Source organism: Canis aureus, chromosome 23 (genome assembly GCF_053574225.1).
Source record: "Canis aureus isolate CA01 chromosome 23, VMU_Caureus_v.1.0, whole genome shotgun sequence".
Classification (NCBI taxonomy): Eukaryota; Metazoa; Chordata; class Mammalia; order Carnivora; family Canidae; genus Canis; species Canis aureus.
In genome coordinates, this window is record NC_135633.1 from 18,715,228 (window position 1) to 18,742,299 (window position 27,072).

The following is a 27,072-nucleotide window of genomic DNA, read 5'->3' on the forward strand; positions in this document are numbered from 1 at the left end:
AAGTTGGCTCTGTTCTCATATTCAACTACATAAAAGCATTTCTGAGCAGCAGGCCCACCCTCCTTAGATCGGAAATTTGGGGAAAGAGAGAATATATTTTTTATCATGTTATTTTAATATCTTTCAGTTTCTGGTCTTTCCACAAATCTTTTGCCCTTTCCCTGAGGACTTGCCCTGGAGCTGCTAGAGCATGTCTAGTGTTGTTTTGATGGGTTATGATGGTTATTGTGACCATTGTTACCATGGGCACAGTTGAAAGCTAATGCTTAGCCAGTTGATTCCTTGTAGCACTGTTCCCTGAGGACCCTGGGAACTGGCCTGGAAAAACTTCCAGGGGCTGCCTCTTTTCTTCCTTCTTTCGTTGCACATACAGCTATATGCCAAGCACTTAGCTTTGGCACTGGGCTGGGGCGAATAAAGAATATCTCATTTGAGCCAGTGTGCACATATGCTCTGGTGGTAGGATTGACTTCTCCTTCTCATTATCATCCTCCTCCTCCTCCTCATCATCATCCTCATCATCATCACTAACATGCTGTATAGTTAGGTGTATAAAGATTTTCCCCCCAGTGTGTAGAGAAGGCTTTTCTCTACTTTATGAAGGATAAAAATGAGGCTTAGATCTGGTTTTCTTTTTCCAAAAGCGTCTTGTCATTGAGACCAATCACTTATTTGCACCAAGGTAATAAGTAAGATGGCCTCTAGGATTAAGGTCTTTAGTGGCTGTAAATAAATGTGTAACTTTCACATTCAAATATACTTCATTTTGGTCAGTGTGATGTAAATGCCAATCAGAGTGAAAACTACTGTTCAGCTTCTGTGGAGGGGTGTTAGCCCAGGCCAGAGCGCACATACACGTTGGAAATATGCTTGGTGTATCCATTGTATTCTCTTTAACATCCACTCTCCATGGCACTTAAAAAGTGTGTGTCTCATGAGTAAATAAAGTCTTTAAAAAATGTGTTTTTTTTGCCCTTAAGTTTTATTTTAACAGCTATATTGAGAGAATTCACATACCATAAAATTCACACATTTCAGTTGTTTTTAGTATATTCACAGAATTGTGCAACCATCACCACTATCGAATTCCAGTACTTTTCTTTCACCCCAAAAAGAAACCCATACTCACTGTAGCCATTCCCTGTTCTGGCACTCTCAACCCAGCCTAGGCAACCACTAATTTACTTTCTGTCTCTATAGATTTGCCTGATCTGGACATTTTGTAAAATTGGCGCCAGGGTTCATGCATATTCTAGAATGCATCAGTACTTCTCATTCCTTTTTATGTCAGAATTATAGTCCATTGTGTGGATATACCACATTTTGTTTATGCATCCATCCATTGATGGACATTTAGATTGTTTCTACTTTTTGGCTATCATGAATAATGCTGTTACAAACATCTATGTACAGGTATTTGTGTGGACAGGATGCTTTTATTTCTCTTGGATATAAACCTAGGAGTGCATCATGCTGTGTCATATGGTAACTCTGTGAACAACTTTTCTGAACTGCCAAACTGTTTTTCCAAAATGGCTGCACATTGTACGTTCTTACTAGTGATAAGTGAAGGTTCTAGTTTCTCCACAGCCTCACATTTGTTTTTCTGTGTCTGTTTCGTTACAGCCATCCCTGTGGGTGTGAAGTGTAATAACTTATTGTAGTTTTGATTTCTAATTCCCTGATGACTAGTGATATTGAACATTGTTTCATCAGCTTATTGGCCGATTTTATGTCTCTGGAGAAATGTCTATTCAAATACTTTGTCTAGTTTTTAATTGGATTATTTGTCTTATTGAATTGAAAGAATTCTTTTTTTTTTTTAAAGATTTTATTTATTTATTCATTCATGATAGACAGAGAGAGAGAGAGAGGAGGCAGAGACATAGAGGGAGAAGCAGGCTCCATGCCGGGAGCCCGATGTGGGACTCGATCCCGGGACTCCAGGATCACACCCTGGGCCAAAGGCAGGCACTGAACCGCTGAGCCACCCAGGGATTCCCCGAATTGAAAGAATTCTTTATACATTCTGGATACAAGCTCCTTAGCAGATACATGATTTGCAAATAATTTCCTCCCATTTGTGGGTGTCTTAAATTTCTTGGTGGTTTTTTTATAGCACAAAATTTTAAAATTTTGATATAATACAATTTATTTCTTTTTTCTTGCTGGTCATTTTGTTATATCTAAGAAACCATTGCCTAATCTGGTGTTACTCCTGTTTTCTTCTAGTCTTTAATTTGTAATTTTTAACTCTTATATTTAAGTCTGAGATCCATTTTTACTTATTTTTTTGTGTGGTATGAGGTAAGAGTCCTACTTTAGTTTTTGCATATGAATATCCAGTTGTCTCAGCACCATTGGTTGAGAAGATTTCTTTCCTATTGAATAGTCTTGGCATCCTTGTTGAAAATCAATTGATCATGAATGTTTAGGTTTATTTCTAGACTATCAATTTTCTTCCCTTGATCTCTATTTCTATTCTTATTGCTGTATACACTGTCTTGATTACTGTGACTTTGTAATATGTTTTGAAATTAGTCTGAGTTCTCTAACTTTATTCTTCTTTTTCAACATTGTTTTGGCTATTCTGGATCCCTCAGATTGCAATGAAATTTTAGGACCAGGTTGTCAGTTTCTGCAGTTGATGGATGTTCTGTTCAATTTTATAAATCAGTTTAGTGGATATTGCCATCTTAACAGTTTTGAATTTTCTGATCCATGAACATGGGATGTCTATTTATGTTTTCTTTAATTTCTTTCAATGATGTTTCGTAGTTTGCAATATACAAGTTTTACACTTTTTTTTTAAATTTATTCCCGAGTATTTTTCTAAGTATTCTTTTTTTTTAAATTTTTTTTAATTTTTTTTATTTTTCTAAGTATTCTTAAAAATACTAAGGGATTTTTTTTGTTACTATTAATAATGGAATTGTTTTTCTTGATTTCATTTTCAGATTTTTCATTGCCAGTGTTTAGAAGTAAAACTGATTTTTAAAATATTACTCTATCCTGCAAACTTGCCTGACTTTATATATTAGTTTAAGAATTTTTTAGTGGAATCTTTTGGGTTTTCTATATACAAGATCATATCATTTGCAAATAAGAGATAATTCTATTTCTTAAGTTTTAACCTTTTTTTCCTTTTATTATTTTAACATAAAGTGATGCTCCCTAAAGGATGAATGATATATTTGCTAACTCTATATGGTACATGAATGTACATTTTTCACTTCATCGGTACTTAAATACCATAATGTATATTAGTTTTATTTTAATGGGTATTAGAAAAAATATGATAGCTCATAATTTTATGGTATTGGCTCAAATATTACTTTATCAGGATATTCTTCCCTGAACCTTCTATTTCAAATAACAGATCTTCACTCTCCCTCTACCTTGCTTCATTTTCTTCTTCATACCACTTATCATCACCCTATATATTAAACATAAATGTACACTGATGTATCCCACACATGTGACATGTACAGCCTTGTTGTCTGTTTTTTCTGAGATGTGATCTCTCTGAGGGCAGAAACTTTGTTTCATTCTTTGTTGGATGGCAGTACCTAGGACATAAGTGCTCAGTAAATATTTGTTGAGTGACTAAATGATTAATTGTATAGAACAAGTTTAAATCTTTTAAGACAAGCAAGTCAATTTCAAGTTGATTCAAGAAATATACTGAATAAATAGTTGTTCAGGAGGTATGCAAATTGGATGGAATTTGTCAAGGCTCTATGGCATGCTAGAAGTTTGGAGAAGAGGTAGAATGGAAATGGAGTTTTATCATTTTCTGTGAAGTGATAAGTAATCTGTTAGTTCATTGCCTAACCAGGATCAGGGGTCCCTCGAGGCTCTTAAACTATAACACATGGAATTAAATATATGTGGGAAAGTGGTTCCTGCCACCCGCCACAGAAACTCTCTTGGCAGTTTTGGAGGTCATCTGGAAATGTTTGAGGTACTTTTGGCTACCCATGGAAACTTGGCTAATAGGCCTTGTCTTTTTTGTAGGGCTCTGGGTTTGCAGAGAGCAGAAATGACCATGACTGCCAACAAGAATTCCAGCATCACCCACGGAGCTGGAGGCACTAAGGCCCCTCGAGGGACTCTGAGCAGGTGAGTAGGGGGAGCACTGCTGGGGGAATGAGGTTCACTGAAGGATGCCATCAAAGGACAGCCAGATGGCTTGGGTCCAGAATATAAGTGATTATCATCTTGACTCTGATGGTTATCCAGGTAAATGATGTGGTCCCTACTCATACTGACTATGAGCAGAAGCCATCTCTAGTATATATGCCCTTTTTTGCTTCTATAAGTGTCCATAGCAGAGAGCAAAGAGACTCCAAAACAGACTTTGGTTTGTGCTATTAGAGGAGCCTAGAGCTCCAGGAATGAAGCCAGCATTTTCCTGGCTATATCCTTTTCCTAAGATGGGGACAGTTTGGGACCTGTGTCTGAGCTAGGCTACACTGTAGTGAGGGAGGTTGACCACACTGAGGGTTGGGGTGGGGAGACAGTTATGCATATTAACACAGTTTGCAAGCAGAAGTCTAGGTTCTACAAGAATTTAGGCTGGGCTGTAAACAAAGCAGCTTGGGGATTTTCAGTCAGTGTAAGCTATAATCCACTTTCCCGATTTTGTCTTTTTAAAAGTGGAATGTAGAATGATAGAAAAACCACAGATTTTGAAATCATATACAATTGGCTTCAAATCTAAGCCCTAACTACTAACTACCCCCCAAATAGTGAGATCTCAGGGCATTTTCCTATGCCCTCCAAAATCTTGGATACTCCTCTATGAAATAATAATAATAGTAAGTATCTCACAGAGTTGCTGTGAGGATTAAATGAAATAATATATGTCAGTGCCTAGCATAGTGTCTGGCATAAAGCTTCTCAATAAATGTCAGCTCTCTTCCTGTGATGAGATAACAGCTTCCAGAGCTGGAAGATCAATGTACAGCTCTCACCAGGGCTTCTCAAGTTTTGGTCAAGGCTGGATGCTGATGTCTTAGAAGAACCTCTGGGCTCTTTTATTAAAGCCATGTATGTACCTTTTCTAGCCCCTTCTGTTGAATCTAAGGTGAATAAATGTGGCTTTTGGGACCTTAGCCACTAGAATAGATAGCTTTGAGAAGGATGCTCAGCTTAGGTTGGGATAGGGCTATTCCTTTCTGGGTATCCGGGCTGTGCAGTGCCAGGCTGAGTCCGTGGGATGTGGCACACTCAGGTCTGTCCAGAGGTGGTAGTAGATGTTTGGTTCATTCAGAGCTGGCATCAACATATGGTTCAGAATGGAGCTCTGCACTGTGCTTCTGAGGAGTGAGTGGTGTGAATGAGGCACACATTCAGGAAACAGGAGGAATTTCCTACACCACACATTCCAGGTTTGGTCCTGGTGGAAATGGTCTGGATGGACTGTGTCAACCAGACAGAGGTTCTGAAGTGTTAAGTACCTAACATCTTAGAACTTAGGTAGACAAATTGGTTAACTACTCTGCAGCGGCAAGACCAACAGGAACAGTCCCTACCTCCTGCCCTTGGACCTCCTCTAACCTACAGTTTCTTGCATACTTGCTTCCCTGAACTGGGCAAAGCAGAGAATGGCAGGGACCAACAACCTCTTGGGTAAAACAGGTAGAAAACCTGAACTCTCCCAGGGCATGTTGGTGGGCACAGCAGAAACAGATCTAGATCTCAGTCTTTGTCTCCCATTGTCTGCTTCTGGGAACCATTTTGCTGGGCTCTTACCAGTCTGATGGCATGTTTTACTGTGACTTACTTGGCAGATGGAGACTGGGAACTAAGGTTCCCATTTTTTTTTTTTTAATAAATCTGAGATCACACGAGTAAAATAAGCATTATTTTTGATTGTATAGTTTTATTCTTAATTGTAAAGAAATAGTATATTTAGAACCTGAATTAGAAATTACCATACTAGGGGTGCCCGGGTAGCTCAGTCAGTTGAGTGTCTTGCTTTCGGATCAGGTCATGATCCCAGAGTCCCGCTTTGGGCTCCTTGCTCAGTGGGGAGCCTACTTTTGCCTCTCCCTCTGCTATTCCCCCCGCTTGTACTCTCTCTGTCTCTCTCTCAAATAAATAAAATCTTAAAAAACAACAACAAAAAAGAAATTACCATACCAGCAGCCCTCAACTCTTTTAAATATTCATTCCCCCCGCAATTTCCATTATTTGAGGGGGTAGAGTGAGAGATGCAAGTTTTACATCAAGTCACAAAGCTAAATCAGGTCCACCAATGGGTACCTGTTTTTATTTGGAATATGTACCTATGTGTTTTAAATATTTTTAGAAATTGCTCCTCCTTTAGCTTCCAAGTGATGTTTGTAAATATCTGAGCCTCTGATGTGCCTAAAAAAGCATCCTTCCAGCCTCCCCTTTAAGTCTTCACTTCCCTTGCTTTTTGCTATGTTTCTGCTTCCCTTCTGTTCTTTCATGGGCTGGAGTCACAGGCCTCCAGGGCTAGCTATACCTTCTCTCAGAGGCTACTGCTGGACTATAGGTGTTATTTTGAAATTGTTATTTAGTGGGTTCACCGGCTATCTTTACCCCAGCCATGTCTGGAGGCTTTCTTTGAGCTGAGTAGGGTGGTAAATTAGTTCATTTAGGAAGTCATTGTCAGTGGACTTTGGGGGCTTTCCTCCCAGATGCCAGGCTCTGTGAAAGACAATGGGGGAGAAAGAAGAAATATCCATTCTTTTTCTTCAAGGCATTTACAACTTGGATTAATGACCTTGGCACCTGAATCTCTTAGACCTTTTAGTAGATGTTTGGCAATGACCTGAGGTCCCCCCCCCCTTTTTTTTTATCATCACTAGCCCAGGGATCTCAGTGGGAAAAGACTCCTTGGTGTGTCAGGGAACTTTGGCTGAGGAGTGCAAGGGTGCTAGGGCCTGGGAAAGCTGAGTGTTTAATTCCTTGGCTGCTTTGGGGCCCCCCATGTCACCCATATAGAGACAGAGGAACCTAGTGATACTGAGGCATTTGTATCTCACTTGGAGGCGAGGAGGTCCTCTGGGGCATGGGAAAGGACAGCTGAGACCCTGTGGAACAGGCAAGATAGGTATTTGCAAGTTTGTGTCCTTAACTTGAATGAGACTTCACCTGAGCCAGTATGGGTTAAAGATCTTGGATTCCTTTTTTTTTTTTCTTTTTGGTTCTTATGGCTATTTTGCTAATTTATTTCCTTATTTTTCCTCTGTAACCCAGTCTTGATTGGCAGGATATGTAGAAGGAGGAAATCTAAGCCTTTTCATTTAACCACCAAATGAATTTTATTCTTTGCTAGGTTTTGGTCTTTTGGAACAGGTTTCCCTTTCTCTCTATTGTTGAAGCAAAATGGGCACGTTGCTTCACCCTCAGCTGCCAGAGGTACCCTCCCTGAATATTGTTTCCCACTCCAGCTCAGAAGATTTGGCTGCATCCAATTCTGGGGGTGGGAGGTGGAATTCTCAAAGCTCCCCTGGATTTCAGAGGCCGGGCTTTATGATGTTGGTGTTGATGACCTGGGGTGAGACTAGAAGCAGTGTGGTGACTTGCATACAAGGAAGTGTTATGTTTAAAGCTAATTCAGCCACCTAAGTGGGGCAAACTTCGCTGCTTCTTGCTCTCAGGAGATTAAACTTGTGCTGTGAGGCCTGGCAGGCAGCAGGGCCTGTTCTCAGAAGACTCGTCATGCCTGCTGATTTCCTTGACAGCTTCTTCACTGTGAACCTCCAGCACTTGGGTCATTGCCCCATGGAAATACAGGCTATCAGTATCATGTTTGGGAAGCTTGCCTCTGGATGTAGGTGTGAGAAACTTGGGTGCCTATAAAAATGTAGACTTCTTAGGGTCACAGACTTTGACTTCTTTCCATCTCTCTTGAGCCTGGAATAATGCTTGGTATGTGGAAGATGATAACTATTTATTGGCCTTTTGATTAGATGTCTAGGAGATGAGTCTCTTCTAACATAGGCTGCTGTGCTAGTTGAGTCCTTGTAGTACCGTTCTAATAGGTCTTACCAACTTTGGGCTCCCTTTCCATTCAGTTCCCAAACTCTTAGAAAGGCAGAATTGAAAGGAATCTGAGAACTCATTCAGTCTAACCCACTTGTTTTGGGAAGTTGAGATGTAGAAAAAGAAGAGGTGCCCTTCCAAAATACAAAGCTAATGGGAGAAAGAACCTCAAGCCTAGCTCTCTTGATCCTTTTGTCGTTTTATTGTACCACTACATTCACCTCCCTCTAAACATTCCTGGAATCTTTTTTCTCAGAAACTATTGTCAAGTGTGGTATGGTCAAATTTGGCCTGGCTTGTAAGGCTTTTATAAAAGCTGTGGTCTTTCTTTCTACTCTTAACCCTTCACTGTTGTCTAATTCAAACCTGACATTTCTGCCAGTCTAGGTGCAAATATTACTTCCTTCCCAGTGCTTTTGTTAACCACCCAGTTAAGGATTTCCCTCCTCTCTGTATTCACTCTTAGAACCTTTGGTTTGGAGCCTCCAAGTGGCACTTATCATATAGTACCTCATGGGGGGATTTTTGTGGGGGTCTTATTTCCCCTACTCAGTTGGAACTGTTTGGAGGCCCAGCACATACTCTTTTGGAATGTAAGAGTCGGAGGGGTCTTGGGATTCTTTTGGCTCAGTTACTTGTTGCATAGGAGGAAGCTAATACCCACGTAGCTAATTGACAGTGGAACCATAATTTCAACTCACATTTGCAGATTTCTGTGCAGAGGAAGGCATTGGTTTGTAATGTGAAATCCAGAGAGGTCTTGGGGTCCCATTGCTAAAGTGTGCACAGATCTGGACCCTTTGCCCTAGATTTCAGGAGGAGGTTAAGAGCTAGCAAATAGGGAAAAGCTCCTGGGAGTGGTGGCTGTGGGTAAAAGTGGTAGTGCAAAGCCTGCCCTTGTGTGGCAGGCCACCTCTCGGGGGACCTGTGGCGTTAGCCCCCTGTTACCTGAGATTCTTCCTGGAGTCCAACCATAATGTCAGTAGTATATGGTTATTTATTGCTGCATAACAAACAGCCTTAAAGTTGGTGGCTTAAAACATTAATAGTCATTTGTTTTGCTCACAAATTACAATTTGGCTAGGGTTCATTAGGGAAAGCTTGTCTCTATTCCTTGAAGCCTTGGTGACTCAGTGGCTAAGGGCTGGAGTCATCTGAAGACTTGTTCACTTACATGTCTGACTGTTGATGCTGGCAGTCAGCTGGAACCTCAGCTGGAAAACACCTACATGTGGCCTCTGTGTTTGGTTGCACGCTTTTACAGTGTGATGTCTGGATTCCAAGAGTGAGTACCTCAAGAGAACTAGGCAGGAATGCATGACATTCTAATACCTAGCCTCAAGCCTAGGTAGTTGCATGGTGCTATTCTGTTTTACTCTGTTGATGAAGGTGATAAAAGAGCTCTGCACCTAGTTCCAATTTGGTAGTGTGTGTGAGGGTGCTCCCCTGCACCACTAGGCAGTTCTCTGACCACAGCTCGGTGCCCTGCAATTCAACTTGAGTCTGAGACTATCTACCAGAGATAGCATCAGATCCCACAGGTTAAGGATCCCTCAGTCCTACAGACTGCCCTTTGCCTCAGATGATAATCTCAAGCCCAGGTTGTTACCTGTGTTTCTGACAGACTGGCTAAACATCAGAAATTCCCACGAACCCCTCCTTGGTTTCATGAATTTACTAGAGTGGCTCACAGAACTCAGGAAACCCGTTTACTCATGAGAATATCAGTTTATTACAAAGGATATTAACGGATACAAATCAACAGCCAGATGAAGAGATACATAGGGTGAGGTCTCAAACAAAGGCCGTTCTGTCCCTGGGAGCTTGGGCCTGGCATAGTGGCATGTAGAAGCATTCTGATTCATCAATCTGAAACCTCTCTAACCCCTGCCCTTTTGGGTTTTCACGGAGGCTTCAGTTACATAGTCATGATTAATGAGATCATTGGCCATTAGTGGTTGATTCGACCTCCAGTCTGTTTCCCCTCCCTGGAGTTCTGGAGAAGAGAACAACAGAAAGTTCTAACCCTCTAATTACAAGGTTGGTTTTCCTGGTTAAACAGAGGCCAGGCTTAGGTGTAGTCCCAAAAGTCACTTCATTTACATGACAAAAGACACCTTGATTGCTGTTATCACTTAGGCAATTCTAAGGGTTTTAGGAGACCTGTGCCAAAAATGGGTCTAAGACCAATTCTGTATTTCTTATTATAAATCACAATATCACACAAGAGGAGGGAAGATCAGTCCCACTTGATGAGAGGACTATCAACTTCACATTTGGTAGAAAGGCATGTGAGATGGGATAGGAGTTGTGGTCACTCTCTTTAGAAAATGCAGTCTAAAAAAAAAAAAGAAAAGAAAAGAAAATGCAGTCTGCCGTAGTCTGCCCTCTGATCACAAAAATTCACATCCTTCTCGAATATGAAATACACTCAGTCTCTCCCCTAAGGTCCCAAGTCTATCTTATTAATGGCATCCATGTGAAGTCTAAGATCTCATCATGTATGTCTGGTTTGGGTGTGGATGGAAACTCTTTGGGTACAGTCCCTTTCTTTCAGTGCATGAAGCTCCTTGAGCACTATTCCTCTTGGTGTGAAGGTCTGTAAATGAAAGAGAATATGTACCTGCGCCCGGAATAGCTGGTGGGACAGGCCCAGAATAACTGTTGTAGATACTCCTTTTCAGAAAGGAAAACTGGAGACCACGCAGCTGTGACTGGCCCATTGTAATCCGTACATGCAGTGAGGCACAAGTTAGCAGCTCCTCCGTGAAGTCTTGGTTTTACAGCCTGGGAGGCATTTACCTGGTCTCTGGCTCCACCCTCAGGGCTTTTGGTTCTGTCCTGACTCTGACTCCTTTTCTCTCAAAAGTAGCCCATTCTTACAGGTGAATTCTTGAATTCTTACAGCCCATTCTTACAGTACTTTTCTCCATCTGCTTCATGCCCATAATATTTCACGTGTCCAGATGGTCCACACTTCATTTCAGACCGCCTCTGTGCTTTCCAGTCCCAGCTGATATGCTCCATTTAAGAATTTGATGGGTTCCTTCTGGATCACTTTATTATCCACCGCAGCAGACAGAAGGCACAGGTACAAATCACTTCACCGCGAGCCCCTTCCCGCTTTGGGTTCCCTGTGAGAACCCTCTGGGACCAGGGGTTCTTAAGAGTCTCCGAAGCCTATGCTTCTTAAGGCCACCCTTAAGATCATTAGAAGGCCTTTGGCCTGTCTCTCTGTACAACTCTCGGAGGCAATGCTTGAAACCATTTGTTTAGGTCTTGACAGAGGATTTTTTAGGACTAGACAAAGATCTAGTCCTACTCTAGATTTTTGTTAAAGAGATTTATTGAGGGATAATGAGAATACAGTAAACGGAACAATTTAAAGTGTACCATCTGATTAGTTTACACACCAGCGTGCACATACACACACGATAAAACTGCCACCACAGTCTGGAAGCCATTTCTTAATTTGAGAATTTTGTGCTGTCTAGAGAGACAGAAGCTAGTGTTTCTTTCTAACGCAGAAAGCCCTTTCTCATTGCTGTTTCCTTTCAGTGTTGCTTGACAACTAAACAGGCCTTTTTTGGCTCCTCCCTTCTCTCCTTTACTGCAGGCAGCTAAGATATCAGACAGCACCTGGAGTGCTCTGCTTTGAGGTGCTTTAAGCTGGGTCACTGAATTAGGTATATTTCCTATTTTCCGTGTCACTACTGGTGGCAGAATTACCAAACTTTTCAACATTTATGAGGGTCCCCCTTCCTCTAGCTTCTACTAATTTTCTCTTGATTTCCCTTAAGCCCCTCCTGACAGCCTGTTGCTCAGTCCCGAAGTCAGTGACTTAGGTTTTTGTTTCAACAGCCCCCTATTCCTAAGTACCAAAATCTGTTCTACTTACCTAGTGCTACAGAACTACCCCAGAATTTATGGTGTCAATAGCCACTTTATTATGCTCACAGACTTTGTAGCCTAGGCATTCAGAGAACACTGCAGAGATAGCTAGTCCTGCTCCACAGTGTCTGGCACCTTGCCTGGAAAGACTTGAAGGCGTAGGATGACTCACTGACTAGGGGCCAGTATCACCTAGAGGTGTCTTGTCTCATGTCTGGGGGTTGATGTTGGCTATTTTTGGAACCTCAGCTGAGACTGTTAAACACCTATAGGTACCCTCTCTGCATGGTCTGAGCTTCCTCACAGCTTGGGAGATAGGAGGTAGAAGCTGCCGGTTTCTTGAGGCTTGGGTCTGAAAATTGGCACAAATTCATTTCACTTGTGTTCTATTGGTCAAGCATTCAAGAGAAGGGATGATTTTTATAGGAGGCATGTCAAAGAATTGGGGGACTTTTTTTTTTTTTAAGATTTTATTTAAGACAGACAGAGAGAGAGAGAGAGGTGGGGAGGGGCAGAGGGAGTGATAGAGAAAAGCAGATTCCCTGCTGAGCAGGGAGCCTGATGCAGGGCTCAATCCTAGGACCTTGGGATCATGATCTGAGCCAAAGGCAGATGCTTAACTGACTGAGCCACCCAGGTGCCTCCAGGAGACCATGTTTTAAAACCATCACAAGTATCTTTAGTATGGTTTCCTGGAACATTTCTCTCCCTGTTGGCTTTGCATAGTACCTGGTTCTGCTTTGTAGAGCAGTCCCATTTTTACTGGACTAGGGTATTGGGGATATCCCTGGAAGGTATCTTTTTTTTTTTTTTTTTTTACCAGCCTCAGGGAAGACTTCCATCTTTTAAATACTCTGAGTTCATTGTGGCTACTACTTAGAGGTCTCAGAGGATCCACAGAAGAGCTCACTCGTCCTCTTTGTGCTTCCCTAGAAATCAGTGGGAAGGCAGGCAGGTATAGCTTTGGTAGATTCTTGTTTGGAAGTGGAAAGGTGACTCAATTTCTGCTCTGACCATACCATTATGATTTCTGCTCTACCATACTACTTAATCTGACAAGCTATGCTTGACCTCAAGAGTCTCTGTAGATGGTGGCCCATAGGTAACCTCACTTGGAGGATGAGGTTATCCTGGATCCATCTGAGATGAGGTTGCTTTGGGAACAGGAAGGCCAAGTTGTGAGTGTCACCCCATCCTTTGGCTTTTTATCCGGACTATCCCAGTGTGGGATGTCAGTGGGAGTTTTTGAGCTGAGCCCCTCCTCTGGCCTGGGGAAAAAGCTTCTGGACTTGCCATGGGACTCCCGCAGCCTTCCTCTCCTTCTCCTTCTTGTGTGCCTCAGAGTACAGCCTTGAGGGAATGTAGTGAGAATGTTGGGTTCACTGTTGGGGCAGTCACTGGTAGGAGGGTGCTGATGTCCACTGAGTCAGCAAGGGCCCATCTTCATTGAACAGCCTTAGAATGGTGAATGGCCAACTCCCAGGCAGTTTCCCCGGGGAGCAGGCTAGACACCTGTTTAGTAGAGACTAAGCATATTGGAAGCTGGGCTCTGCATAACCTCAATCTGCAGACAAGCTTGCTTCATGGCATCCACAGCCCATCTGGTTACCTCTGGGACTATTTCCTGGACCCATGGGAGCCTTCCCCAACTGGCCCCAACTTGGTCCTCTTCCTGATACTGACACACTCAGAAGCCCTGTCACCAGACCATGGTGAGTTCAGAAACCTCTCATTACCAAGGACTAAAATAGCCTTCCTTCCCAGATAGTTTTTGGCTGCACTTGGCAGTATATGGGGCATCCCTTGGCTTGAATGCTTACTGCTGTGGCCCTGATCACTAAGTGAAGGGTTGTGTTGTGTTCTTACGAAACAATACCAGAGGGAGGGGCACATACTTGGCATTTTAATTCTCACTTTCAGTCTATGTATACACATACTGCACATGTTGCTTTTTCTTTAAATTTCTCTTTTCAGAGCAGCCCAGGTGGCTCAGCAGTTTGGCGCTGCCTTCAGCCCAGGGTGTGATCCTGGAGGCTGGGGATCGAGTCCCATCTCGGGCTCCCTGCATGGGGGCTGCTTCTCCCTCTGCCTATGTCTCTGCCTCTCTCTCTCTGTTTTCTCTATGTATTCTCATGAATAAATAAATAAAATCTTTAAAAAATTTTTTCTCTTTTCAAACCCTTAGCTCATTCTCTTTCTTTCCTACTCACTTGTCTTATATATTTGTCTGTATGTGAGTGTTTATTCTCCTCTGTTTTACTTAAATTTCCTTTGCATTCTCCCCTCCCCCTTTCTCTTTTTATCTGTTTATCTTACTCCCCCCACCCCCTTTTTTTATGCCTTACTCCCTGTCCTATAAATGTTGATTTTGGCCAGTCACGTGCTGCAGTGTTGGCATCCATGCCTGTGCTGAGCAGCAGATCTGGCTGCATGCTGACAAGGCGGTGGCATGAGTGCCCAGTTTCAGAGTGTCTATTTCCCCAGAGACAAGCCTGGGATTTTAGAATAAAGAGCAAAAGATGATCAGAGCACAGTTTTAGGTGTCTTTTCGCTGTGCTATCTTTACTTTTATATTTCTTTTACCTGCCTGGAGCTATTTATGGTATTCAAGCACTTTTAAAATGTGTATCATTTTAGCCACACAGATAGTATGTAAGGATACTCAGAGCAAGTGTTTTCCTGCTTTTATGGATAAAGAATTTGAGGCTCAGAGAATTGAGATGACTTTTCCATGAGGACATTCAGAAAGTGAGGGAACCAGGACCAGAGGAAACCCAAGTTTCTAGACTCTTGGTCTGGTATATGAGTTTTGCCTTATGGGAGGGGGCTTTGGGAACCAACAGCCATGCTAGTGTGTACTAAGTGCTTTGTGTAACTTTTTGTGTTGTTCTTCAAGATGTGAAGGTTATAGAATTGGTAGGACTCAGTCATTAAGTAGATCAGTGTGTTTAGGGAAGGAGCTGGGTACAGATGCTTGAAGGAATGGGGAACCAAGAAGAAATCTGGACCTTTTCTCTCCTCTGTGGAACAAGTTGGAAAACATGAAGTAGGGGTATCTAGGTGGCACAGTCAGTTAAGCATCTGACTCTTGGTTTTGGCTCAGGTCATGATCTCAGAGTCATGGGATTGAGCCTCACATTGGGTTCCACACTCCGTGAGAAGTCTGCTTGGGTTTCTCTCTCCCTCTCCTCTTCTCCCCATCCTGCTCTCTCTCTCTTTCTCTCTCAAATAAATAAATTTAAAAAAAGAAAAAGAAAACATGAAGCAGTAAAAGCCAATGGTGGAAGCATATGATGAGACCATGTGAGAAGACATTCAGCCCAGGTGGATGGGAATGAGAGCAAATGGGGTTCTTCTATCTAAGGCCAACCCTCCAGATGGGCATTGGATCCCCATCCCCTTTACCGCCTGCTTAAGGACATTGCTCCTACATTTGCTCTCTCTCATTCTGCATTGATAGCTTTTCTCTCTACTGGATCATTCCAGTCATCATTTAAGCATGCTGTATCATATCTCCTGGTTCAAATTAACCAACAAAATGCTTCTATTGTACCACGTTCTCCTCTACCCCCCACCTCATTTCCATGTTCCCATTTTAGGAAAACCCTTTGAAAGAGATGCCTTGTCTCACCTTCTCATTCCACTTTCTTCAATTCCTTCCACGCAGGCTTCCCTTCCTACCTCTCCACCAGAATCTCTTTTCTCAAGGTCATGGCATCCTCTGTGTTGCTAAATGTAATGATCACCTGTTTCTCAGTCTTCCCCATACTCTATTGTTAGTAAATTTGACTCAGTTGATCACTCTCTATTTTTTGAAGGTCTCAGGGAATGAGTCTTTATGAATTTCATTCTTCCTTATTACGTGCCCTTCTCTGTCATTCTCCACTGGTTCCTCCTCCCTCTACCTGACTTTGAAGTACTGGAATGCTCTATTTCAGTCCTTGAGTTTCTGTAGCTCCTGACTCTCTAGATGAGATCATACAGTCATAGAGTTCCATAGTTCGGCTGTTGTGAATAATGCCGCAGTAAACATAAGAATATATATTTCTTTTTTTGAATTTTTGCTTTCATTTTTGTTGGGTAAATACCCAGTAGTAGAATTACTACATCAGATGGTATTTCTACTTTTCATCTTTTGAGGAACCTCCATACTGTTTAACTAACCATAGTAGTTGCACCAATTGACATTCCTACCAAAAGTGCACAAGGGTTCCCTTTTCTCCATATGCTTGCCAATGCTTGTTATTCTTTGTCTTTTGATATTAGTCATAGTCATATAGTTTTAAATAATATCTATATACTGTAGATGACTCCTAGGTGGAGATTTATAACCCTAACTCTATTTTACTACATGCTCAGGCTGAAAACCTTGACATCACCCTTGACTTCTCTTTGTCTCTCATCCTTTTATCTAATTCATCAGCAAATCCTATTGGCACAGCTCTCAAAATAGATTCATCTCTTCTGCTCCATTCTAATACAAGCCATAATAATCTCTTGCCTGGATTATTGCAGTACACTTTAGGTAGTCTCTTTGCTGCCATGCTTGCATCCCTGCACTTTATGTGTCACTTTATATGTGACATCAGAGCATATCATTTTTCTGCTCATACCTTTCAAGAACTTCCTTTCTCTCTCAGAGTAAAAGCCCAAGTCTTATTATTGGTCCATAGGGTCTTTTGGTGCCTCTCTGACTAATCTCCAACCCTATCCTCTTCTCACTCCACTCTGACCACACTAGGCTTTTTGTTGCCCTCAGAACACAGTATGTAGTTGCCTCAAGCTTTTGCCCTGTTGCTCCTTTGCCTGCAGCATTTCTCCCCTGAATAAACACAGTGTTTACTTGCTTAAGGTTATATTCACATCATCCCTGGCAGAGGGGCCTGCCCTGATTTCCCTTACTGTGAATCTCTCTCCTTTTTCCCTGCTTTATTCTTCTGCATTGTCTCCATATCCATCTCTCAGTGTTGGTTTGTTTGTTGTCTGTTCACCGTAAACAAGTAAAGCCACACTGCCTCTCTCCACCAGACTATAACCTATAGAGAGACTTTGTCTAATTTTAGTCTCTGCTAATCCTTGATGCCTAAAATAGCACCTGGTATATATTTGGATCCAAGCACCACCATTCATGTGGCCACAGTTTCCCATTGCCCATCAAGGGGGCGGGATTATTTTACTTTCACTGCCAGGCTGCATTTGAGAAACTAGAAAGTAGCTAGCTGGTTCTGGCCCCTACGAGTGAATGAGCACCCCTTCCCATCCATGCCCAGGAGATGCCACCTGCCATGTAAACACTGCCACGAAGAACCATGCATCCTCATTGCCATATCCCTCCTTAAGCCTCCTTGTTTTCTAGGTTAACAGGTTGTTCTGAGCCCTCCTTCAACTTGGGGCAAAGACTGATGGAAGCTGATTCTATTCTTGGGATTATGGAACTAGTTCCATTTGCAGGGAGTGCTTAGAGGAGATTCTCATGCCAGAGGTCCTAGTAGAGAGAGCGAGATCCAGATATCCAGACCATGGAAGCTAGTCTGTGGGGAAGTTGAAGAGACAGGCACTGGGGATAGAAGGTCCAGGGCAGTGTGGTTCTGCAGTGGGATAGGGCAGGCCAATTATGCACAAGGCTGACCTTTCTCACCTGCATCATTTTACTATTACAGCATAGAAAACCACCCAAAAACTTAGTGGTTTAGAACACTTTATTACTTCTCATGCATTTACTGGGCACTCCCTCTACTGGTTTCCTCTGGAGTCTCTCATGTAGCCAAGTTCCGTTGGGTCCAAGGTGACCTCACTCCCCTGTCAAGCTTTTACTGGGGCTGGCTTCTGGCTGCGGGGGCCTCAGTTTAACTCCACATGGCCTCTCATCCTTTAAAAGACTAGACTGGCTTCCTAACATGACAGTCTCAGGGGAGCATTCCAGGTATATGAAGGGGGATTCTGCAAGGCCTCGTGAGGCCTCAAATTTGAGATTTAGCTTAATTTCTACTTCATTCTGTTGGTCAAAGCAAATCACAAGGTCAACCTAGACTTTGAAGGGCAGGAAAATAGAATCACCTTTTGATACCGTGAGCCACAAAGGATTTACAACCATTTTAAATGTACTCCTTTCTCCTTCCACCCGAGATGTTCAGAATCCAAGGACAAAGATAAGCTCTTTGTTCTAGGTGTTAGCCACCAAGGTCAACACTTGATGTGTTTTGTGCCTATTCCTTATAATAACCCCCTGAAATGTGTGTTCTTTTAACCTCCATTTTAACAGATGAAGATACTGGGGTTTAAAGAGCTAAAGTTATTTGCTCCAAGTCACAGAACTTGTTGGTGGCTACTCTGAAACGTGAACCCTAAGGCTTTATAATGTTCTTACCCTCTTTTGAGAACAAGTGGCTTAGCATTCCTGGTGAAAAACTTAATACTAATGATACTTAACAGTCATAGTGAGTTATAGTATATGATATCAGTTCACATCCATAGTCTCATTTGCCCATTATGACAACCCTGTGATGTACTCAGAACAATTTTGAGGAATTGAAACTAAAGGCTTCAGGGCAGCCTGGGTGGCTCAGTGATTTAGCACTTGCCTTTGGCCCAGGGTGTGATCCTGGAGACCTGGGATCGAGTCCCACATAGGGCTCCCTGCATGGAGCCTGCTTCTCCCTCTGCCTGTGTCTCTGCCTCTCTCTCTCTGTCTCTCATGAATAAATAAAAAAAAAAAAAAAAAAAGAAACTAAAGACTTCAGAGTGAGTGGCTTTGTCTCTGGTCACATTCTTAAAAAGGTAGAATCAGAAACATGGAGAGAAAGCGGTGAGTTCTACCATCAAGTGAGTATCGCATGAGGGCAAGGACTTATTTATGTTGTTTATGAATTTATCCCTAGGACCTTGGAGTGAGTGAATGCTGCCTCCTCTGTGAAGAACCTGGGGTTGCCTGGGCTCCGTGTCAGTCTGGCCAGGCCCGTTCTTCCCTCTCGAGCTGCTAGAGCACACTGGGCCTGGCCCATGTGGGAAGGTGGTGCAGGGAGCAGAGCACCTGTAGCCCTGGCCGCAAATCAGCCATGATACAAAGACCAGAACCTTTAAGGAGAAGGGCCAGGCTCTTCTCTTCATGAAAGGAGAGAATGTAAACTCCAGTTAAAGCAGGCTAGGTATTGAGACATTGAGCGAATTTCTTACCCAGTGTAGATTTCTGCATGTTGGAACTACTAAGGGAAGTTAGAGAATCACTTGTTTTGAAAGCATGCTGGAATCAGACAGGCCTTACCATATTTCTTTCCCACCTGTGGGAGCCATGCCATACACACCTGTCTCCCTCCCCCCACATAAGTACAGTGCCTTCATGGCCTAGTGAATTCTCACCTTGGGGGTTGAGGAGACATGTTCCCAGGGGAGCATATATCAAACTGTCTGGAGAGATGAGGCATATGCAGGAGGCTTCCTTTAGATGCCTGTGCTCGCCCACTAGCATTTCTGTTTCCTGAGGACATGAATTTTTGTCTCTTTTATTTATTCTTGTGTCTAGGGCCTAGAGCAGGCCCTGGCACATCGTAGGTGCTCACTAAATACCATTGAATGAATAAACACATGTTAAGGTTGTTTTCTATTAAAGGCATGTTTCTCCCCCCTCCAAAAGAGAATAATGGAAATTTAGAGTCCTTTGTGGAGTCCAGACACTTCTGGCTTACAAGGCTGGACTAATGACCTTTGGCATCCATGTTTCTATGAAGTAAATGAGGGACTTAAGGCCTCCCTTGATTGTGAGTAGGTTGGGATCTCCCCAGGCTCAAGCTTGGCGCATTGCCCTGTTGCTGCCTACCCTAGGGAGTGCTGAGGCTTATTCTTTTCACACATCCTTGCTAAGCAGAGTCTCTGGTCATCGGCTTGGCTGGGCACTGAATTTCTCTCATCTGTGCCCATGTACACGTGGGATGGCTCTTGTTTGACTTGCCCTTTTAAAAACAACTTAAGCATGTTGAGGTTTCCTGTTGATCGGGGGCAGCCAGAGGCTATGACCCAACAGGGAATTGTCGGCCAATCCCTGACTCACCCAAGCTCCAGTTTTCTGTGTGTGAGCAAGCAGTGACAGCAGGCTGGCTCGAGGGCAGCTGGCTGCCTTCCTGTGGGTGGCATGGGACTCGAGCCTGTGAGGCTACCGCCCAGCTTTAAGGGCCATAGCATTAGGGTCAGGTAGGCCTTTGTAGCATGCGGTGTTGGCAAGACCCTGCTGTCTTTGAACTGAAACTGTTCGAGAAGAGCGCTGACAGTTGACAGTGGTTACCCTGGCAGACAACTAGAAAAGTGCACTGCAAGGGAAGTCTGCTCATGGTTCTTGTCAATAAGCTCACCTTTACCTTTTCCTTTCTTTATTTATCCTTCATTCACTGAGCACCTTCTAGATACTGAGGATGTGTCCTCCCACCTGGAAGAGACTGTGGACTAGTAAGGAAGAGGTCTAGAGGTCTCGAGGGGGAACAGTTCCCTGATACATATAAATGCCACATTTGGGACAGGGCTGTGAAAGGTTCTCTGAGAGCTTCTCCTGGGTTATGTCCAGGAGCTTAGGCATTTCACAAGGATGGCAGAGGCCACTGCCCCCCTCTTGAGAGGGGCAGCATAATACTCTATAAGTTCCTGTCCTGGCTTCCCCACTCACCAGCTGAGGGGCCTTGGATGAGGTATTTAGCCTTTCTGTGGCTCACTGGTTTTCATTTGTAAAGTGGAGGCAGTAATAATAAACAATAATAATTGTGTAGAGTTTTTGTGAAGACTAAATGAGTTCATAATATGTGTAAAACCAGTTATTTAGAACTCTTCCGCATATGCACCAAGACCTATATGTGGATTTAGTGCTGAGAAGTGGCTGGTGCTCATTTGAAGGGGCGCTGCCACTGGAGGGTGGAGCCGCCTGAGGAGGTGGCCTCTGCTCCACAGAGGCATCTTTGCTGACAGAGCAGAGAGGACTCTTTGTTGAGGGACCCTTCTGATGCTTTTTGAGACCTTCAGGGATCTGAATTCTGGTCAAGACAGTATGTTGTGCTGCTAACAGAAGTTTCAGGGGAGATGGGGAATTGTTCAGATCCAAGGGCTCAGGTGTATATTTGGGGTGCCTCAGGAAGTAGGTGCCAGAGATGCTCTCTAGCGGCTCCTGAGAACCCAACACCAGCATTCCTTCCCAGTGCCATGTTCCTTGAGGCTACGTTGGAATATTTATACCGTGGAGTTTGGCGCACGGTACAGATATGTGCTTTCTCTTTCAGAGGGCAGATCGCTAAACATTTCGCAGCACACCCCTGGCCTTACTGCTTCCCTAGCTGGCAGGGGTTGCTTCTTGGGCTTCTCTCACCTGACACAGAGCTGGCCTCTGTCCCAGACGGGCTCAGGGCCTCTGGGATTGAACTGGGCAGAGAGACCCATTGAGTTTGCCCTGCGGTGGATACAGAGCTGTTCCTCTCGTTGAGGATGGCTTCAAAAGGTGTATTACTTGGAGCTTGGGTGTCCTACAGGAAAGAGATATGGAGTGCTCCAGAAATAGAACACCGTGCCTCTGGCTGTCAGGCCACTCACTGCCATGTTCTCTTCTTTTCCTGTTTTCATTTTTGCTGCTTTTAGGTCTCAGTCAGTCTCTCCACCTCCAGTCCTGTCCCCACCGAGGAGTCCCATCTACCCGCTCAGTGATAGCGAGACGTCTGCCTGCAGGTACCCAAGCCGCTCCAGCTCCCGGCTGCTCCTCAAGGACTGGCACCCCCGTGATCTTTCACCCCCAGATCCTCAAGCTCCCTCCCCAGACACTTCACCACCCGTCTGTCCCCTCAAGACCACCAACTTCAGTGATTTGGACAGAAGCCCTTCGGTGTGCAAGAGAGAGGACCAGAAGGACGGTGTCCTGGGGGCAGCCCAGGATGTAGAGGGAGTAGCTGCTTGCCTCCCCCTTGCCCAGAGCACCCCATCCCTAGGGCCAACAACCGGCCCACGGAGTTGCTTTCTGAACCGCACTGGCACCCGTGCCCACAGCCTGGGCATCCGGGAGAAGATCTCAGCATGGGAGGGGCGCCGAGAGGCTTCGCCCAGGATGAGTGTGTGCGGGGAGAAGCGGGAGGGCTCTGGGGGCGAGTGGGCGCTCAGTGAGGGTTGTCCCAGCGTGGCGCCATCCCCCTGCAGCTCAGAAAAAGCCTTCGATTTCAAGGGCCTCCGGAGGATGAGCAGGACCTTCTCAGAGTGCTCCTACCCTGAGACCGAGGAGGAGGGAGAGGCGCTCCCTGTCCGGGACTCTTTCTATCGGCTGGAGAGACGGGCAGGCCGGGGTGAGCCCGGCGCCTTCCTCAGGGGGCACGGCAGCAGGAGAGAGAGCTCCGCAGTGCTGAGTCGGATCCAGAAAATTGAACAGGCCCTGAAGGAGCAGCCGGGCCGGGGCCTGCCCCAGCTCCCCAGCAGCTGCTACAGTGTAGACCGAGGGAGAAGGAAGACTGGGACCTTGGGCACCTTGGAGGAACCGACGGGGAGCACGAGTGTGAGCACTGGCAGCCGGGCAGGAGGAGTGGCCGGAGTTGGGGGGGAGGCAGGCCCACCCCTGGAGAGGGAAGGCAGTGGCTCCACTAAGCCAGGGACCCCTGGAAATAGCCCGAGCTCTCAGCTGCTGCCATCCAAGAGCTCCCCTGATCCCGCTGTGAACCCTGTCCCCAAACCCAAGCGCACCTTTGAATATGAGGCTGACAAGAACCCCAAGAGTAAGCCAAGCAATGGTCTACCTCCTTCGCCCACACCTGCTGCTCCACCCCCCCTGCCCTCCACCCCAGCCCCACCAGTCACTCGGAGACCCAAGAAGGACCTGCGTGGTCACCGCAAGTCCCAGAGCAGGTAACGAATGCTCCTCCAGTGTCGCAACAGGCGGGCACAGTGGCTTTCTTTTCAATGGAAGATGCAGAAGCAGACTGTAACTGTGTGGTTACAGGGACCAGGACTGCTCCCTAGGTCCTGAAGCAGTGAATAATTGTCAGGTGGTAACATGAGTTAGGTGAAAAAGAGATCACTCTACCCTTGCAGGATAACGATACATAAATGTGAGTGCGAGGGTGGAAGCAGTTCTTTCAAATGCTGTCTACTGAAGGTGTGGGTAGATTTGGCCTTTGGGGGATAGTCGGGCTGTGTCTTGAGCCCTGTTGGAATTTCCTTCGTCCCTGTGGGAGGGGTAGGGCCACCTTCCTTTTAGATAAAAGGACTACTAGTAGGATCTTAGCCTCATGACCACCTGAAATGCCAGCATTAGAAACTTATTTCTTTGAGGGAAGCACCATCCGAATACTGCATGTTGTCATTAACATGGTAGATTGATATATTTAAGGTGATTTTCTCTTTCCTGAGGGCTTCCTGGCATTTAGGGACCCTGGCCCTAGAGGGAGAGGGGATCCTTGGATCCTGAAAGGGGAGACTGATGGAAAAAGGAGTCAAAGAACATTCTACTGGTTTCTTGGTCATGTCTGAGATGACTTGTCCTGACACTCTCATTGGCTTCCTGGTCAGTCTCAGCACTCCTGACCCTGGACTACCACAATTATAGCTGCTGGGGTTGGGAAATGTTGACAGGTGTCTTTTTCTCTGAATTGAGGTAGGCTGGCGGCCTGCCTCCTTGGGAGAACCTATCCCCTTCTCCCTCACTGCCTTTCTCTTCTAAACCAAAGTCAGATGGCATTTGGGTTTATTTCGCTTCTTGGGATTCTTCCATTGGACCCCAATTTCAGGCTGCATCCAGCATAACCCATCTCATATAGATAACGAATGAGAAGAAGTTCAGCCATGAGAAGAAAACATCAGAAAGTTTCAGATCCATGGGCCAGAAGAGCCCTTGGCTAAGGGTAATCCAATGTTTTGGTTCACCCCAGTGTGCTCACTGGCTTTTAAGTCTTTAACAACCTGCCAAGAGTGTTTGCTTTGTTCTTATTTATCCATTTTTATAAACACCCATGGAGAGCCTGCCATGCACCAAACCTTGTACTGGTTAAGGGGACACAGGGTCAAATAAGATATGGTTTTTCCATTCTTCCATTCTTGATGTGGTACAGGAGATAGATACACAAATAAATCCTAGATGCTGCTCTGTGTGATGTGAATCCCTGTCAGCGTAGGGTGCTAAAGAGACCCAAAGGAAGAGGCAGCTAAATTAGGCTGGGGAGTGATGGAAGCCTCCTTATAGGGGGGGTTGCTGAGCTAAATTTAGAAAAGCAAAAAATTTGCACTTAGCTAGATGGAAAAAGGGAGTGCAGGAGAGTACATCAGCCTGAAGGTTTTATACATACTCCCACACACATTACATTTATACATAACATACACACACACACACACCCCATATATGGTAGGGTCACTTCACATAAGAATTAACTTTGCAAATTGAAACATCTGTGCTCTTGGGGTGGGGGGAAGACCATTCAAAAAGTGCAGGGTATTTTATTTGCCTGTTCAAACAGTGGACATATTCCCTTGATCATGAGATGGTGAGTTTGTTTCTATTGTGTAAGGTATGAATCTTATATTTAATATACCTTACTTTAAAAAATGCATGCCAAATGTTTCTTCAGGTATTCAACAGAAGGGAAAGAAATCTGTTAAAAAGTCCGGAGAAACTGACTGTATTAGTCTTAATCAAAGACACCGTGTTGGTCTTCAGTGTGGTGCCTACCTAAGGGATTTTCAAGGGTAATTTGGCTGAACATGATTTGTATCTCATTTACTGACTCAAGAACTATGTTTATCCATGAGAGCTTCATCTCAGACCAGTAGTTTCTGTGGGCCCGCATTCAGGAACCACTGCACTCAACCATTGGATATTTAACTCAGTGAGAAGTCTGGGTCAGAGACAGATTTGTGACCCATCATGGTAAGAATGGTAGATTCAGCGATGGCCATCAGTATTTGGCCCCCAAAAATACATAGTGAGAAAGAGAATCCTGAAGACAGGACTGAGAGACCCTGGCATTTAAAAGACAAGTAGAAAAGGTGAATCTCTCTCAAGATCCTGAAAAGTAATTGCCAAAGAGGCTATTGACTATGTCATAGAGGCGAAGGAAGGAGAGTGCCAATATAGAGTGTTCAGCTGTGTCCAGTGCTCCAGAGTAGCCAGGCAAGCTGAGAACAGAATGTGGTTTTAGGACACCATTCGTCCTTGACTTGTACCCTAACCTAAGACTCTCGTGAATTTTTCATTAAACAAGAGAGAAAGGCTGAAATGTCTAATGGTACCCAGAAGAGGAGGGAGGTGTTAGTGGGTGGGAGGAGGTCTTCAGTCCGTGCCTCTCCTTCCCACCCCCCACCCCCCAGGAGCCTGCTGGCAGCTGCCTTGGAGAGAGAGAGAGAGGATGCAGCAGGAGTCAAGTCTTAAATAATGGAGGGGAGGAGTAGAGAGTACAGTGGGCTCAAGCTGTCTGAGGTGCTAACAAGCTGTGGTTTGGAAATTTCTGCAGTAGAGGGGATGGCCATTTGCAGTATGGAAAGGAGCAGGTGACTAGCTGAAGGGAAGTTGGGTCTTGGAAGTAGCTTGACTAAAAACGGTCCTCCTAGTTCCACCTCAGAAGCACTGTGATTTCTTTGGAGGTCTCAGCCTTTTTTTCTTCCAAAAACCCATCTACCACTAGCTGCTTCCCGACTCCCAAACAGCCCTGGGCATCACCCGGCCACTGTTGAGCCCTTACCCCCTGTTTAGATCAAGAGCCCTTGCCAGGATGCAGGCATGATGGGGGAGTCCAGAGGCAGAATGGGTACTCCATTCTCGTGGTACTGGCAGGTGCTTCTCAAGGATGATATGCTCCAGGCCTTGGAGGCCCAGGTCAAAAGCTGACACCCTGGAGCCAGACAGCCTGGGTGAGTCCTGCCTCTTGTCACTTCATCTCCCTGAGCCTCCGTCTCCTCATTCATAAAATGGCACAAGAGCTCGTAGGAATATTGTGAAGATTAATGAGGTACACGTGTGTTTGCTACAGCATCTGACACATAACACCCTTCTTAGCCGTGGGAGTTGTTACTGGCATTATTTGCAGGCACTCAGTCTGGAACTTCTCAGACCATTTTCTCCTCATTTGAATGGTAAGTTTTGGTCTGTCTTGATGCATTGCTTGGTATCTGGTTGATGAGGAGGACCTCTGGTCTTTGCTGTTGCCCACTCCCCCAACAAGGCAGTGGAATCTAGTTTTGATGGAATGACTCCTGCTCTTGTTATCCACAGAAAATCCTTTGAGTTTGAGGATGCATCCAGTCTCCAGTCCCTGTACCCCTCTTCTCCCACTGAGAATGGTACTGAGAGCCAACCCAAGTTTGGATCCAAAAGCACTTTAGAAGAGAATGCCTATGAAGATATTGTGGGTAAGCTGTGGCTGAGGTGGTGGGGTGGCTCATCTCTGGGGGCTGCAGGACAGGAACAGGAGGGACACTCCCAGCTTCCGCTTTATTCACCATAGGCAGATTTGGCCCAGCTTCTGGAACTTCTCGAGAAAATGGGCACCAGAGGAAGCAGCTTAGCAAAGACTGAGCAGCTAAGAAATTAAAACCTGACCTTGAATGAACTGAAACCCACAGGGCTTCTGGGACCACAAAAAAGGGAAAAACCACATCATCCTTTTTTAATTTTTAGAAGGCTTCCTTAGTTGTGTGTCCTTCCTTAGCTGTGTGTCCTTAGGCAAATCACTTATCTGAGGCCTTTGTCTTCTCTTACGAAGTGATGATGATGATGTTAGAGTGTTGGCGATAATGGTGATAATAGTAATAATACTTCAAAGGATTATTGTTAGGACTCAATGAAATAAAATGTTTATCCACATACCTAGCACAATGCCTGGTCCTTGGTATCTCTCTCTCCTACTTTCTCTTAAAGCAAGTGGTGTCGAGAAAGCATCTGCTTGCAAACAAGCTTAGCCCTCCTCAGTTTCACAGATGCTGACAGAAGACACAAGACTCTTGGATTGGAGACAAAGGACTTTATTACTCACGACACAGCAGGCAGCATGAGCTCTGTGTTCACATGGGTTCCCGTGATGCCAGGTCACATGAGCAGTGTGGAGGAGGTCCAGGTAGAGGCTGTACATACATTGGGTCTGTTTCCAGCTGAGGAGCTCCAAGCTTAAGGAACCCAGTCTTTTCAGGGAGTGGCCAGCAAACGTGTCCAACCTTTGCCCCACAAAG

The 27,072-nt window shown here is 44.7% G+C and overlaps 1 protein-coding gene across 9 annotated transcripts in view; it reads left to right on the forward strand.

The window, feature by feature from the left end:
* Nucleotides 1-27,072, forward strand: part of DENND2B (DENN domain containing 2B) — a 169,938-nt gene that overhangs the window by 113,150 nt on the left and 29,716 nt on the right. For 7 of the 9 annotated variants that reach the window (XM_077866553.1, XM_077866555.1, XM_077866558.1 and 4 more), the window contains 3 exons: nt 4,018-4,122; nt 21,520-22,764; nt 26,120-26,256. In XM_077866553.1, the coding sequence (XP_077722679.1) occupies nt 4,043-4,122; nt 21,520-22,764; nt 26,120-26,256 (1,462 nt within the window). In that variant the 5' untranslated portion in view covers nt 4,018-4,042. The remainder of the gene's footprint in view (nt 1-4,017; nt 4,123-21,519; nt 22,765-26,119; nt 26,257-27,072) is intronic. The other 2 variants (XM_077866560.1, XM_077866561.1) reach the window with 1 other exon arrangement.